General features: G+C 50.3%; 1 protein-coding gene across 2 annotated transcripts in view; it reads left to right on the forward strand.

Moving 5' to 3' along the window:
* Positions 1–15,000, forward strand: part of LOC143706024 (collagen alpha-1(XIV) chain-like) — a 74,883-nt gene that overhangs the window by 9,221 nt on the left and 50,662 nt on the right. For both annotated transcript variants that reach the window (XM_077197561.1, XM_077197562.1), the window contains exons 6-11: positions 2,893–3,035; positions 3,555–3,684; positions 6,410–6,532; positions 6,632–6,781; positions 11,831–11,947; positions 12,364–12,510. In XM_077197561.1, the coding sequence (XP_077053676.1) occupies positions 2,893–3,035; positions 3,555–3,684; positions 6,410–6,532; positions 6,632–6,781; positions 11,831–11,947; positions 12,364–12,510 (810 nt within the window). The remainder of the gene's footprint in view (positions 1–2,892; positions 3,036–3,554; positions 3,685–6,409; positions 6,533–6,631; positions 6,782–11,830; positions 11,948–12,363; positions 12,511–15,000) is intronic.

Raw genomic sequence — 15,000 nt, forward strand, 5'->3', positions numbered from 1 at the left:
AGTTAGTTATTTGGTTCTTTGGTTGGTTAATTAGTTAATTTTTTGGTAGGTTAGTCAGTTTGTTGTTTGGTTAGTTAGTTATAAGGTTGTTTGGTTGTTAGTTAGTTAGTTGTTTGGTTAGTTGGTTAGTTAGTTTGTTGTTTGGTTAGTTGGTTGTTTGTTTGGTTAGTTAGTTGTTTGGTTAGTTAGCTGTTTGGTTAGTTATTAGGTTGTTTGGTTGGTTAGTTAGTTGGCTGTTTGGTTGATTAGTTTGGTTAGTTGGTTGTTTGGTTGGTTAGTTAGTTGGTTGTTTGGTTAGTTGGTTGTTTGGTTAGTTAGTTGTTTGGTTAGTTAGTTGTTTGGTTAGTTATTAGGTTGTTTGGTTGATTAGTTAGTTGGATGGTTGTTTGTTTAGTTAGTTAGTTAATTAGTTAGTTAGGCTTAGGGTTGGTTAGTCAGTTGGTTGTTTGGTTGGTTGGTTAGTTAGTTAGTTGTTTGGTTAGTTGGTTGTTTGGTTAGTTAGTTGTTTGGTTAGTTTGTTAGTTAGTTAGTTAGTTAGTTAGCTGTTTGGTTAGTTATTAGGTTGTTTGGTTGGTTAGTTATTAGGTTGTTTGGTTGGTTAGTTAGTTGGATGTTTGGTTAGTTAGTTTGTTGGTTGTTTGTTAGTTAGTTAGTTAGTTAGTTAGTTAGTTAGTTAGGGTTAGGGTTGGTTAGTCAGTGTGTTGTTTGGTTAGTTAGTTTTTTGGTTGTTTGGTTAGTTGGTTGTTTGGTTGGTTAGTTGGTTGTTTGGTTAGTTGGTTGTTTGGTTAGTTAGTTGTTTGGTTAGTTTGTTAGTTAATTGGTTAGTTATTAGGTTGTTTGGTTGGTTAGTTAGTTGGATGTTTGGTTAGTTGGTTGGTTGGTTGTTTAGTTAGTTAGTTAGTTGGTTAGTTAGTTAGTTAGTTGATGAGTGTGGCGAGCAGGACGAGGTCGGTGTTGTGATTGATGATGAGCTTCACCTCCGCGACACACCGGTCTCGTATCTCTCATGAGGAACGGAAGAATAAAAGGTGGGGCGACGACGTGTTTTGTTTAGTTAGTTGGTTGTTTGGTTAGTTAGTTGTTTGGTTAGTTAGTTGTTTGGTTAGTTAGTTAGTTGTTTGGTTAGTTATAAGGTTGTTTGGTTGGTTAGTTAGTTGGATGTTAGGTTAGTTGGTTGGTTGGTTGGTTGGTTGTTTAGTTAGTTAGTTAGTAAGTTAGTTAGTTAGTTAGTTAGTTAGTTAGTTAGTTAGTTGGTTGGTTAGTTAGTTAGTTGATGAGTGTGGCGAGCAGGACAAGGTCGGTGTTGTGATTGATGATGAGCTTCACCTGCGCGACACACCGGTCTCGTATCTCTCATGAGGAACGGAAGAATAAAAGGTGGGGCGACGACGTGTTTTGTTTAGTTAGTTGGTTGTTTGGTTAGTTGGTTGTTTGGTTAGTTAGTTAGTTGTTTGGTCAGTTATAAGGTTGTTTGGTTGGTTAGTTAGTTGGATATTAGGTTAGTTGGTTGGTTGGTTGTTTGTTTAGTTAGTTAGTTAGTTAGTTAGTTAGTTGGTTAGTTGGTTAGTTAGTTAGTTAGTTAGTTGATGAGTGTGGCGAGCAGGACGAGGTCGGTGTTGTGATTGATGATGAGCTTCACCTGCGCGACACACCGGTCTCGTGTCTCTCATGAGGAACGGAAGAATAAAAGGTTGGGCGACGACGTGTTTTGTTTAGTTAGTTGGTTGTTTGGTTAGTTAGTTGTTTGGTTAGTTAGTTAGTTGTTTGGTCAGTTATAAGGTTGTTTGGTTGGTTAGTTAGTTGGATGTTAGGTTAGTTGGTTGGTTGGTTGGTTGGTTGTTTAGTTAGTTAGTTAGTTAGTTAGTTAGTTAGTTGGTTAGTTAGTTAGTTAGTTAGTTGATGAGTGTGGCGAGCAGGACGAGGTCGGTGTTGTGATTGATGATGAGCTTCACCTGTGCGACACACCGGTCTCGTATCTCTCATGAGGAACGGAAGAATAAAAGGTGGGGCGACGGCGTGTTTTGTTTAGTTAGTTGGTTGTTTGGTTAGTTGGTTTTTTGGTTAGTTAGTTGTTTGGTTAGTTAGTTAGTTGTTTGGTTAGTTATTAGGATGTTTGGTTGGTTAGTTAGTTGGATGTTTGGTTAGTTAGTTTGTTGGTTGTTTGTTAGTTAGTTAGTTGTTTGGTTAGTTATTGTTTAGTTAGTTGTTTGCTTAGTTATTAGGTTGTTTGGTTGGTTAGTTGGATGTTTGGTTAGTTAGTTATTTGGTTGTTTGTTTGGTTAATTAGTTAGTTTTTTGGTCTGTTAGTCAGTTGGTTGTTTGGTTGGTTAGTTATTAGGTTGTTTGGTTGGTTGGTTAGTTGGATGTTTGGTTAGTTAGTTGGTTGTTTGTTTAGTTAGTTAGTTAGTTGTTTGCTTAGTTATTAGGTTGTTTGGTTGGTTGGTTAGTTAGTTGGATGTTTGGTTAGTAGTTGGATGTTTGGTTAGTAGTTGGTTGTTTTGATAGTTAGTTGGGTGGTTGGTTGGTTAGTTGGTTGTTTGATGGTTAGTTATTTGGATGTTAGATTAGTTAGTTAGTTAGTTGATTAATATGGCGAGCAGGACAAGGTCGGTGGTGTGATTGATGATGAGCTTCACCTGCGTGACACACCGGTCTCGTATCTCATGAGGAACGGAAGCATAAAAGGTGGAGCGACGACGTGTTTTGGTTAGTTAGTTGGTTGTTTGGTTAGTTAGTTAGCTGGTTGGTTGATTAGTTAGTGGGTTGTTTGGTGCATTAATTGGTTTATTGGTTATTTGGTTGATTGCTGCATCTGTGTGTTCATATGTGCCTGTGTGTGTGTTCATATGTGTGTTTGTGTGTGTGTGTGTGTGTGTGTGTGTGTGCGCGCAGCGCAGCGTCTGGCCATCAGGAATCTGCAGCTGAGTGACGTGACGACCTTCAGCATGCGTGTGTCATGGGACGCTGTGGGTCCAAACGTGCGTCAGTACCGCGTGTCGTACATCAGCACGCGAGGAGATCGCGCGGAACAGGTGGTGAGTGTTTGAATCTCACATTCAGTCAACTCGTACATGTGTGTGTCATTCAGAAATTGTGATTTAAATGTCACCAAGGTTTCACCAACATATTCAGGATAGCAAACAAGATTTATTGAAATTGCAATATAAATTGAGATAATCAAATACCATTGTGTTCTAGCAAGTGTGTGTTTATGAATTTATAGCTGTCAGGATTTCAAGCTGTACAAAAAAAGAGTTTTGCATCAGTCCATTTCTCCTCCAAAAGCCCTTTGGCTCTGAAAGTATTGTGTCTTCTGTTGAGTTTGGAAGCGTGTGTTTATCTCTTTATCACTTTCATCTGTGGGAGAGTCCAGCTCTGGCCCTGAGTGTGTCTTCACCGCGGGATTATTCTCTGTGATGTGTGTGTGTTTTCTCCGCTGTGATGAGTGTGTGTGTGTGTTTCCTCCTCTGTAATAAGTGTGTGTGCGTTTCCTGCTCTGTGATGAGTGTGTGTGTGTGTTTTCTCCGCTGTAATGAGAGTGTGTGTGTTTGCAGGCGATGGTTCCCGCGTCTCAGACCTCAGTGTTGCTGCAGCCTCTCCTGTCGGACACCGAGTACAGAGTTAGTGTGTCTGCGATCTACAGTTCCGGCGACGGCCCGCCCATCACACGCCTCGCTCGCACACGTGAGTCTCCACACACACACACACACACACAGACACACACACACACACACACACACACACACACACACACACACACACACTGAGTACAGCGTCAGTGTGTCTGCGATCTACAGTTCCGGCGACGGCCCGCCCATCACACGCCTCGCTCGCACACGTGAGTCTCCACACACACACACACACACACAGACACACACACACACACACAGACACACACACACACACACACACACACACACACACACACACACACACACACACACACACACACACACACACACACCGAGTACAGAGTTAGTGTGTCTGCGATCTACAGTTCCGGCGACGGCCCGCCCATCACACGCCTCGCTCGCACACGTGAGTCTCCACACACACACACACACACACAGACACACACAGACACACACACACACACACACACACACACACACACACACACACACACACACACACACACACTGAGTACAGCGTCAGTGTGTCTGCGATCTACAGTTCCGGCGACGGCCCGCCCATCACACGCCTCGCTCGCACACGTGAGTCTCCACACACACACACACACACACAGACACACACACACACACACACACACACACACACACACTGAGTACAGCGTCAGTGTGTCTGCGATCTACAGTTCTGGCGACGGCCCGCCCATCACATGCAACGCTCGCGCACTTAAGTTCCCTCGCTCTGGGCTTCTGGGTAATATTGGAATACCTTCATTAATGTCTTCTGTATTAATGTTGAGATTTTTAGTTAAACATGAATCCAAGACGCAAGTTATGTGAGGTTGAGTCCGTTCCCACAGCTCTCGCTCCGCCCTGCCCGACAAATTTATAACATAATCAGCTAAACCCAGTTCAAATTCAATCTCACAAAACAAAATGTGACCTTTCATGTCAACTTCCTGTCGCTAGTAAACACCCTGACAGATGAGCCTCCTCCTCTTCCTCCTCCTCCTCTCCTCTCCTCCTCCGCTTCCTCCTATTCCTCTCCTCTTCCTCTTCCTCCTCTTCCTCTCCTCCTCCGCTTCCTCCTCTTCCTCTCCACCTCCTCTTCCTCTCCTCCTCTCTTCCTCTCCTCCTCCTCTCCTCCTCCTCTTCCTCTCCACCTCCTCTTCCTCTCCTCCTCCCCTTCCTCCTATTCCTCTCCTCCTCTTCCTCCTCCTCCTCTTCTCTCCTCCTCTCCTCCTCCGCTTCCTCCTGCTCTTCCTCTGCTCCTCCTCTTCTCTCCTCCTCCTCTCCTCCTCCGCTTCCTCCTGCTCTTCCTCTCCTCCTCCGCTTCCTCCTTTTCCTCTCCTCCTCCTCTTCCTCCTATTCCTCTCCTCCTCCGCTTCCTCCTTTTCCTCTCCTCCTCCTCTTCCTCTCCTCCTCCTCTCCTCCTCCCCTTCCTCTCCACCTCCTCTCCTCCTCCGCTTCTCTCCTCCTCCTCTCCTCCTCCGCTTCCTCCTGCTCTTCCTCTGCTCCTCCTCTTCTCTCCTCCTCCTCTCCTCCTCCGCTTCCTCCTGCTCTTCCTCTCCTCCTCCGCTTCCTCCTATTCCTCTCCTCCTCCTCTTCCTCCTCCTCTTCCTCCCCTCCTCCGCTTCCTCCTATTCCTCTCCTCCTCCTCTTCCTCCCCTCCTCTTCCTCTCCTCCTCCGCGTCCTCCTTTTCCTCTCCTCCTCCTCCTCCTCTTCCTCTCCACCTCCTCCTCCTCTCCTCTTCCTCTCCACCTCCTCTCCTCCTCCTCCTCTTCCTCTCCACCTCCTCCTCCTCTCCTCCTCTGCTCCCTTCCTCCTATTCCTCTCCTCCTCTTCCTCCTCTCCTCTCCTCCGCTTCCTCCTGCTCTTCCTCTCCTCCTTTTCCTCTTCTCCTTTTCTTCTCCTCCTCCTCTCCTCTCCTCTTCCTCTCCTCCTCCTCTCCTCCTCCTCTTCCTCTCCTCCTCCTCCTCTTCCTCTCCACCTCATCTCCTCCTCCTCTCCTCTCCTCTCCTCCTCTTCCTCTCCTCCTCCTCCTCTTCCTCTCCTCTCCTCCTCTCCTCCTCCTCTTCCTCTCCTCCTCTCCTCCTCCTCTCCTCCTCCTCTCCTCCTCCTCCTCCTCTTCCTCTCCTCCTCCTCTCCTCCTCCTCTCCTCTCCTCCTCTTCCTCTCCTCTCCTCCTCTCCTCCTCCTCTTCCTCTCCACCTCCTCCTCCTCTGCTCCCCTTCCTCCTATTCCTCTCCTCCTCTTCCTCCTCTCCTCTCCTCCTCCGCTTCCTCCTGCTCTTCCTCTCCTCCTTTTCCTCTTCTCCTTTTCATCTCCTCCTCCTCTCCTCTCCTCCTCCTTCTCTTCTTCTCCTCCTCCTCCTCTTCCTCTCCTCCTCTCCTCTCCTCCTTCTCTTCCTCCTCCTCTCTTCCTCCTCCTCTCCTCCTCTGCTTCCTCTTCCTCACTCCTCCTCCTCTCCTCCTCCTCTTTCTCCTCCTCCTCCTTCTCTTCCTCCTCACTCCTCCTCTTCCTTCTCCTCTTCCTCCTCCATCTCCTCCTCCTCTCCTCCTCTTCCTCCTCCTCACACCTCTTCCTCTCCTCCTCACTCCTCTTCCCTCTCCTCACTCCTCCTCCTCTTCCTCCTCCTTCTCTTCCTCCCTCCTCTCTCCTCCTCACTTCTCCTCTTCCTCCTCCTCCATCTCCTCTTCCTTCTTCATCCTCCTCCTCCATCTCCTCTTCCTCCTCCTCCATCTCTTCCTCCTCCTCCATCTCCTCCTCTTCCTCCTCAGTGCCTCTCTCTGCTCCCAGTGGCCTCCGTGTGTCTGAGGAATGGTACAACCGCTTCCGCATCAGCTGGGACTCCCCGCCCTCTCCCACCATGGGCTACAGGATCGTATACCAGCCCACATCAGGTACCACACATGCACACACTCGCTCACACACTAACTCTCTCACACACACATACACAGGCTGCGCACTGATCTCACAGCTGACCTCTGACCTCCCGACAGCGGCCGCTCGTGCTCTTGAGACGTTTGTGGGTGATGATGTGAACACCATGCTGATCGTCAATCTGCTGAGCGGGACGGAGTACAGCGTTAAAGTCATCGCCACCTACACCACAGGATCCAGTGAAGCCCTGAGCGGACGAGCAAAAACACGTGAGTGTGTCCCTCCACTGAACACGCGCGAGTGTGTCCCTCCACTGAACACGCGCGAGTGTGTCCCTCAACTGAACACGCGCGAGTGTGTCCCTCCACTGAACACGCGCGAGTGTGTCCCTCCACTGAACACGTGAGTGTGTCCCTCCACTGAACACGCGTGAGTGTGTCCCTCCACTGAACACGTGAGTGTGTCCCTCCACTGAACACGTGAGTGTGTCCCTCCACTGAACACGCGCGAGTGTGTCCCTCCACTGAACACGCGCGAGTGTGTCCCTCCACTGAACACGCGCGAGTGTGTCCCTCCACTGAACACGCGCGAGTGTGTCCCTCCACTGAACACGCGCGAGTGTGTCCCTCCACTGAACACGCGCGAGTGTGTCCCTCCACTGAACACGCGCGAGTGTGTCCCTCCACTGAACACGCGCGAGTGTGTCCCTCCACTGAACACGCGCGAGTGTGTCCCTCCACTGAACACGCGCGAGTGTGTCCCTCCACTGAACACGCGCGAGTGTGTCCCTCCACTGAACACGCGCGATTGTTTCCCTCCACTGAACACGCGCGAGTGTGTCCCTCCACTGAACACGTGAGTGTGTCCCTCCACTGAACACGTGAGTGTGTCCCTGCACTGAACACGTTGGTGTGTCCCTCCACTAAACACGCGCGAGTGTGTCCCTCCACTGAACACGCGCGAGTGTGTCCCTCCACTGAACACGTGAGTGTGTCCCTCCACTGAACACGCGCGAGTGTGTCCCTCCACTGAACACGCGCGAGTGTGTCCCTCCACTGAACACGTGAGTGTGTCCCTCCACTGAACACGCGCGAGTGTGTCCCTCCACTGAACACATGAGTGTGTCCCTCCACTGAACACGCGAGAATGTGTCCCTCCACTGAACACGTGCGAGTGTGTCCCGCCACTGAACACGCGAGTGTGTCCCTCCACTGAACACGCGCGAGTGTGTCCCTCCACTGAACACATGAGTGTGTCCCTCCACTGAACACGCGAGAATGTGTCCCTCCACTGAACACGTGCGAGTGTGTCCCGCCACTGAACAAGTGAGTGTCCCTCCACTGAACACGTGAGTGTGTCCCTCCACTGAACACGCGCGAGTGTGTCCCTCCACTGAACACGCGCGAGTGTGTCCCTCCACTGAACACGCGCGAGTGTGTCCCTCCACTGAACACGCGCGAGTGTGTCCCTCCACTGAACACGCGCGAGTGTGTCCCTCCACTGAACACGCGCGAGTGTGTCCCTCCACTGAACACGCGCGAGTGTGTCCCTCCACTGAACACGCGCGAGTGTGTCCCTCCACTGAACACGCGCGAGTGTGTCCCTCCACTGAACACGCGCGAGTGTGTCCCTCCACTGAACACGTGAGTGTGTCCCTCCACTGAACACGTGAGTGTGTCCCTCCACTGAACACGTTGGTGTGTCCCTCCACTAAACACGCGCGAGTGTGTCCCTCCACTGAACACGCGCGAGTGAGTCCCTCCACTGAACACGTGAGTGTGTCCCTCCACTGAACACGCGCGAGTGTGTCCCTCCACTGAACACATGAGTGTGTCCCTCCACTGAACACGCGAGAATGTGTCCCTCCACTGAACACGCGCGAGTGTGTCCCGCCACTGAACACGTGAGTGTCCCTCCACTGAACACGTGAGTGTGTCCCTCCACTGAACACTTGAGTGTGTCCCTCCACTGAACACGCGAGTGTGTCCCTCCACTGAACACGCGAGTGTGTCCCTCCACTGAACACGCGAGTGTGTCCCTCCACTGAACACGCGAGTGTGTCCCTCCACTGAACACGGGAGTGTGTCCCTCCACTGAACACGGGAGTGTGTCCCTCCACTGAACACGCGAGTGTGTCCCTCCACTGAACACGCGAGTGTGTCCCTCCACTGAACACGCGAGTGTGTCCCTCCACTGAACACGCGAGTGTGTCCCTCCACTGAACACGCGAGTGTGTCCCTCCACTGAACACGGGAGTGTGTCCCTCCACTGAACACGCGCGAGTGTGTCCCGCCACTGAACACGTGAGTGTCCCTCCACTGAACACGTGAGTGTGTCCCTCCACTGAACACTTGAGTGTGTCCCTCCACTGAACACGCGCGAGTGTGTCCCTCCACTGAACACGCGAGTGTGTCCCTCCACTGAACACGCGAGTGTGTCCCTCCACTGAACACGCGAGTGTGTCCCTCCACTGAACACGGGAGTGTGTCCCTCCACTGAACACGGGAGTGTTTCCCTCCACTGAACAAGCGAGTGTGTCACTCCACTGAACACGTGAGTGTGTCCCTCCACTGAACACGCGCGAGTGTGTCCCTCCACTGAACACGCGCGAGTGTGTCCCTCCACTGAACACGCGCGAGTGTGTCCCTCCACTGAACACGCGCGAGTGTGTCCCTCCACTGAACACGTGAGTGTGTCCCTCCACTGAACACGCGCGAGTGTGTCCCTCCACTGAACACGCGCGAGTGTGTCCCTCCACTGAACACGCGCGAGTGTGTCCCTCCACTGAACACGTGAGTGTGTCCCTCCACTGAACACGCGCGAGTGTGTCCCTCCACTGAACACGCGCGAGTGTGTCCCTCCACTGAACACGCGCGAGTGTGTCCCTCCACTGAACACGTGAGTGTGTCCCTCCACTGAACACGTGAGTGTGTCCCTCCACTGAACACGTGAGTGTGTCCCTCCACTGAACACGTGAGTGTGTCCCTCCACTGAACACGTGAGTTTGTCCCTCCACTGAACACGTGAGTGTGTCCCTCCACTGAACACGTGAGTGTGTCCCTCCACTGAACACGTGAGTGTGTCCCTCCACTGAACACGTGAGTGTGTCCCTCCACTGAACACGCGTGAGGGTGTCCCTCCACTGAACACGTGAGGGTGTCCCTCCACTTAACACGTGAGTGTGTCCCTCCACTGAACACGTGAGTGTGTCCCTCCACTGAACACGCGAGTGTGTCCCTCCGCTGAACACGTGAGTGTGTCCCTCCACTGAACACGTGAGTGTGTCCCTCCACTGAACACGCGCGAGTGTGTCCCTCCACTGAACACGCGCGAGTGTGTCCCTCCACTGAACACGCGCGAGTGTGTCCCTCCACTGAACACGCGCGAGTGTGTCCCTCCACTGAACACGCGCGAGTGTGTCCCTCCACTGAACACGCGCGAGTGTGTCCCTCCACTGAACACGCGCGAGTGTGTCCCTCCACTTAACACGCGCGAGTGTGTCCCTCCACTTAACACGCGCGAGTGTGTCCCTCCACTTAACACGCGCGAGTGTGTCCCTCCACTTAACACGCGCGAGTGTGTCCCTCCACTTAACACGCGCGAGTGTGTCCCTCCACTCAACACGCGTGAGTGTGTCCCTCCACTTAACACGCGCGAGTGTGTCCCTCCACTGAAAACGCGAGTGTGTCCCTCCACTGAACACGCACGAGTGTGTCCCTCCACTGAACACGCGAGTGTGTCCCTCCACTGAACACGCGTGAGTGTGTCCCTCCACTGAACACGCGCGAGTGTGTCCCTCCACTGAACACGCGCGAGTGTGTCCCTCCACTGAACACGCGCGAGTGTGTCCCTCCACTGAACACGCGAGTGTGTCCCTCCACTGAACACGCGAGTGTGTCCCTCCACTGAACACGCGAGTGTGTCCCTCCACGGAACACGCGCGAGTGTGTCCCTCCACTGAACACGCGCGAGTGTGTCCCTCCACTGAACACGCGCGAGTGTGTTCCTCCACTGAACACGCGAGTGTGTCCCTCCACTGAACACGCGAGTGTGTCCCTCCACTGAACACGCGAGTGTGTCCCTCCAATGAACACGTGAGTGTGTCCCTCCACTGAACACTCGCGAGACGCGCGAGTGTGTCCCTCCACTGAACACTCGCGAGACGCGCAAGTGTGTCCCTCCACTGAACACGCGCGAGACACGCGAGTGTGTCCCTCCACTGAACACGCGAGTGTGTCCCTCCACTGAACACGCGCGAGTGTGTCCCTCCACTGAACACGCGCGAGTGTGTCCCTCCACTGAACACGCGCGAGTGTGTTCCTCCACTGAACACGCGAGTGTGTCCCTCCACTGAACACGCGAGTGTGTCCCTCCACTGAACACGCGAGTGTGTCCCTCCAATGAACACGTGAGTGTGTCCCTCCACTGAACACTCGCGAGACGCGCGAGTGTGTCCCTCCACTGAACACTCGCGAGACGCGCAAGTGTGTCCCTCCACTGAACACGCGCGAGACACGCGAGTGTGTCCCTCCACTGAACACGCGAGTGTGTCCCTCCACTGAACACGCGCGAGTGTGTCCCTCCACTGAACACGCGCGAGTGTGTCCCTCCACTGAACACGCGCGAGTGTGTTCCTCCACTGAACACGCGAGTGTGTCCCTCCACTGAACACGCGAGTGTGTCCCTCCAATGAACACGTGAGTGTGTCCCTCCACTGAACACGCGCGAGTGTGTCCCTCCACTGAACACGCGCGAGTGTGTCCCTCCACTGAACACGCGCGAGTGTGTCCCTCCACTGAACACGCGCGAGACGCGCGAGTGTGTCCCTCCACTGAACACTCGCGAGACGCGCGAGTGTGTCCCTCCACTGAACACGCGCGAGACACGCGAGTGTGTCCCTCCACTGAACACGCGCGAGACTCGCGAGTGTGTCCCTCCACTGAACACGCGTGAGACTCGCGAGTGTGTCCCTCCACTGAACACGCGCGAGACTCGCGAGTGTGTCCCTCCACTGAACACGCGCGAGTGTGTCCCTCCACTGAACACGCGCGAGTGTGTCCCTCCACTGAACACGCGCGAGACGCGCGAGTGTGTCCCTCCTCTGAACATAACGTTAACGTTCCATAATGTTTGAAGAATAATACAACGTAACATTTCCTTAATGTTCACATAACCAAGAGAAAACATTTTTAATTCAATAAACTGGATTTTTTGAACTTTCAGAGGACATTCAGAAATAACATTTTCATGTAAATGTTCTCAAATCGTTCTTGTAAGATATTGTTGTGATGTGTGTGTGTGTTTGTGTGTGTCTGTAGTGTATCTGGGAGTGAGTAACCTCAGCACGTATCAGGTGCGGACCACCAGCATGTGTTTGCAGTGGCAGCCTCATCCACACGCCAACCTGTACCGGCTCATCCTGCAGTCTCCGCTCAGTGAGTGTGTGTGTTTGTATGAGAGAGTGAGTGTGTGTGTGTGTGTGTGTGTGTGTGTGTGTGTGTGTGTGTGTGTGTGTGTGTGTGTGTTGTGTGTGTGTGTGTGTGTGTGTGTGTGTGTGTGTGTGTGTGTGTGTGTGTGTGTGTGTGTTTGTGTGTGTGTGTGTGTGTTTGGCATGTCAGTAGTGAGGTTTGGTGTGATTATATGTTACACGTTTAACCTTCAATGAACAAACGTCTCATTTAGAGTCTGAAACTTGCTGCATATAAACATGATTCATAGTGTAGTTTGTGTGATTGAATCCAGATGAACAGCCGTTTAGTTTCAGTTTAATTCCAAAGACACTTTATCTGATATCAGATATAGACATTCATATAGATGCAGTCATCAGTCATCTATCCATTCTCTTCTTCAGATGGTGAGAAACAGGAAGTGAGGTTGGCTGGCTCCGCCTCCAGACACTGCTTTAATGACCTCACGCCGAACACACAGTACATGATAAACGTTCACTCTCAACTGCAGGACACAGAGGGACCGGCCGTCACCACCACACAGAGGACATGTATGTGCACACACACACACACACACACTCCGACACACACCCACACACTCCGACACACACACACACACACACACACACACAAGCTCTCTCTCTCACACACACACACACACACACACACACGCTCTCTCTCTCACACACACACAGTCCGACACACACATACACACACGCGCACTCTCTCACACACACACACACACACACACACGCACACACACACGCGCTCTCTCTCACACACACACACACACACACAAGCTCTCTCTCTCACACACACACACACACACGCTCTCTCTCTCACACACACACAGTCCGACACACACATACACACACACGCACTCTCTCACACACACACACACACACACACACGCACACACACACGCGCTCTCTCTCACACACACACACTCCGACACACACACACACGCACGCTCTCTCACACACACGCACACACACGCGTGCGCTCTCTCTCTCTCTCTCTCACACACACACACACACAAACACACACAAGCTCTCTCTCTCACACACACACACACACACACGCGCGCTCTCTCACACACACACACACACACGCACACACACGCTCTCTCTCTCACACACACACACTCCGACACACGAACGCTCTCTCACACACACGCACACACACGCGTGAGCTCTCTCTTTCTCTCTCACACACACACACGCACACACACACACACACACACACGCACACACACGCTCTCTCTCTCACACACACACACTACGACACACGCACGCTCTCTCACACACACGCACACACACGTGTGCGCTCTCTCTCTCTCACACACACACACACACACACATCTATATTAGTAACAGGGGACTATCGCTCTACAGGGGGACTAGTGTTACTGGTCATTTTGAAGAAACAAAAATCACATTAAATTTTTTTTTTTCATAATATAACTTCAAATAAGCATTTCTTAATTTTTTTTAAAAACATGCCAGGAGGGGACCTGACCGATGTCTACCTATCCAACAGGGGATTCCCATAGCCTGCAATGGAACTGTGTGTGTGTGAACAGTGAAGTCTGTCTTCATTATGTAACTTGTGTGTATATATAAATATATATAATTTCAATTAAATAATATATATTAATATTAAAATATAATTATAGAATGTTCACGCAGGCATCAGAGATCACAATAGGCATACATAAACATACACAATATACAATAAAAAAAGAATGACCCAACCACCAGTTATCAAAAATTTTAAAATTAGAATTTGAGGAAAGACCATATGAATCTGTTTTTAATACAACAGGCGAGAGAACACACTCTCTTATTTAACGGAGAGTTATTGCTTTAAGAAATTCTTTCTCTGTTGTGGCTTCATACTTACAGTATATGATCGTGCGCATAACCCATTTAAGTCAAGAACACCAAGATACTAACACCAAGATTGTATTGGCTGCCTATTATTTGAAACATAATTCCTGCTCTCTAAAATCAATAGATGGTTCCTTTTTTTTGGAAATGTTTATAATGAGATTTGATTCATTGCACCAATTAAAAAAGACTGAATGTTTCTCATATAAGAGACTCACTGAAGCTGTGTCATCTGCGTACTTCATAATATGCCCATTCAAACAAGTAGTTGAACAAAAGTTTGTATATACAATAAATAGTAATGGTGATATAACCCATCACTGAGAAAATCCTATCAAGTTAATCGGTTTATTAGATACAGTCATGGTCAGGATTAATGGCACCTCTGGTAAATATGATCAAAAATGCCTGTAAGAAATAAATCTGCATCGTTTATCCTTTTGATCTTTCATTCAAAAGATTTGCAAAAATCGAACCTTTCATTGAAGTAAAAGAATTGAAAATGTGGGGGAAATCACTTTATGAAATAAATGTTTTTCTCCAAAAACACATTGGCCACAAAATATTGGCACCCTTCTATTCTATACTTTTTACAATGTCCTTTTGCCAAGATAACAGCTCTGAGTTTTCTTCTATAATGATGAGTTTGGAGAACAGCTGGCCTGAGATCAGAGACTGTTCCTCCACACAGAAGCTCCAGATCTGCAGATTCACAGATCCATGTTGGTGCTTCTCCTCTTCAGTTCAGCTCATCTTCGACAGGGTTCAGGTCAGGGACTGGGACGGCCATGGCAGAAGCTTCATTTTGTGCTCATTGACATTGTTGATTTTGAGTTTGTTTTGGACCGTTGTCCTGATGGAAGATCCATTCACGGCCCATTATAAGATTTCTAGCAGAAGCCGTCAGGTTTTGATTTTTTATCTGTTGATATTTGATAGAATCCACGATGCCATGAATCTGAGCAAGAAGTCCAGGACCTCCAGCAGAAAAATATGCCCACAACATTAAAGATCCAGCGGTATATTAAATTGTACACATGGGGTAGTTTTTATCCTTGTGTGCACCGAACCCATCTGGTGTGTTTCCTGCCAAAAAGCTCTTTTTTAGTTTCATCTGGCCACAGATCCAGTGCCGTTTGAAGATCCAGTCGT

This window comes from Siphateles boraxobius, unplaced genomic scaffold (genome assembly GCF_051911475.1).
Source record: "Siphateles boraxobius isolate OS27281-9 unplaced genomic scaffold, OSU_SipBor_1 4, whole genome shotgun sequence".
Taxonomy (NCBI): Eukaryota; Metazoa; Chordata; class Actinopteri; order Cypriniformes; family Leuciscidae; genus Siphateles; species Siphateles boraxobius.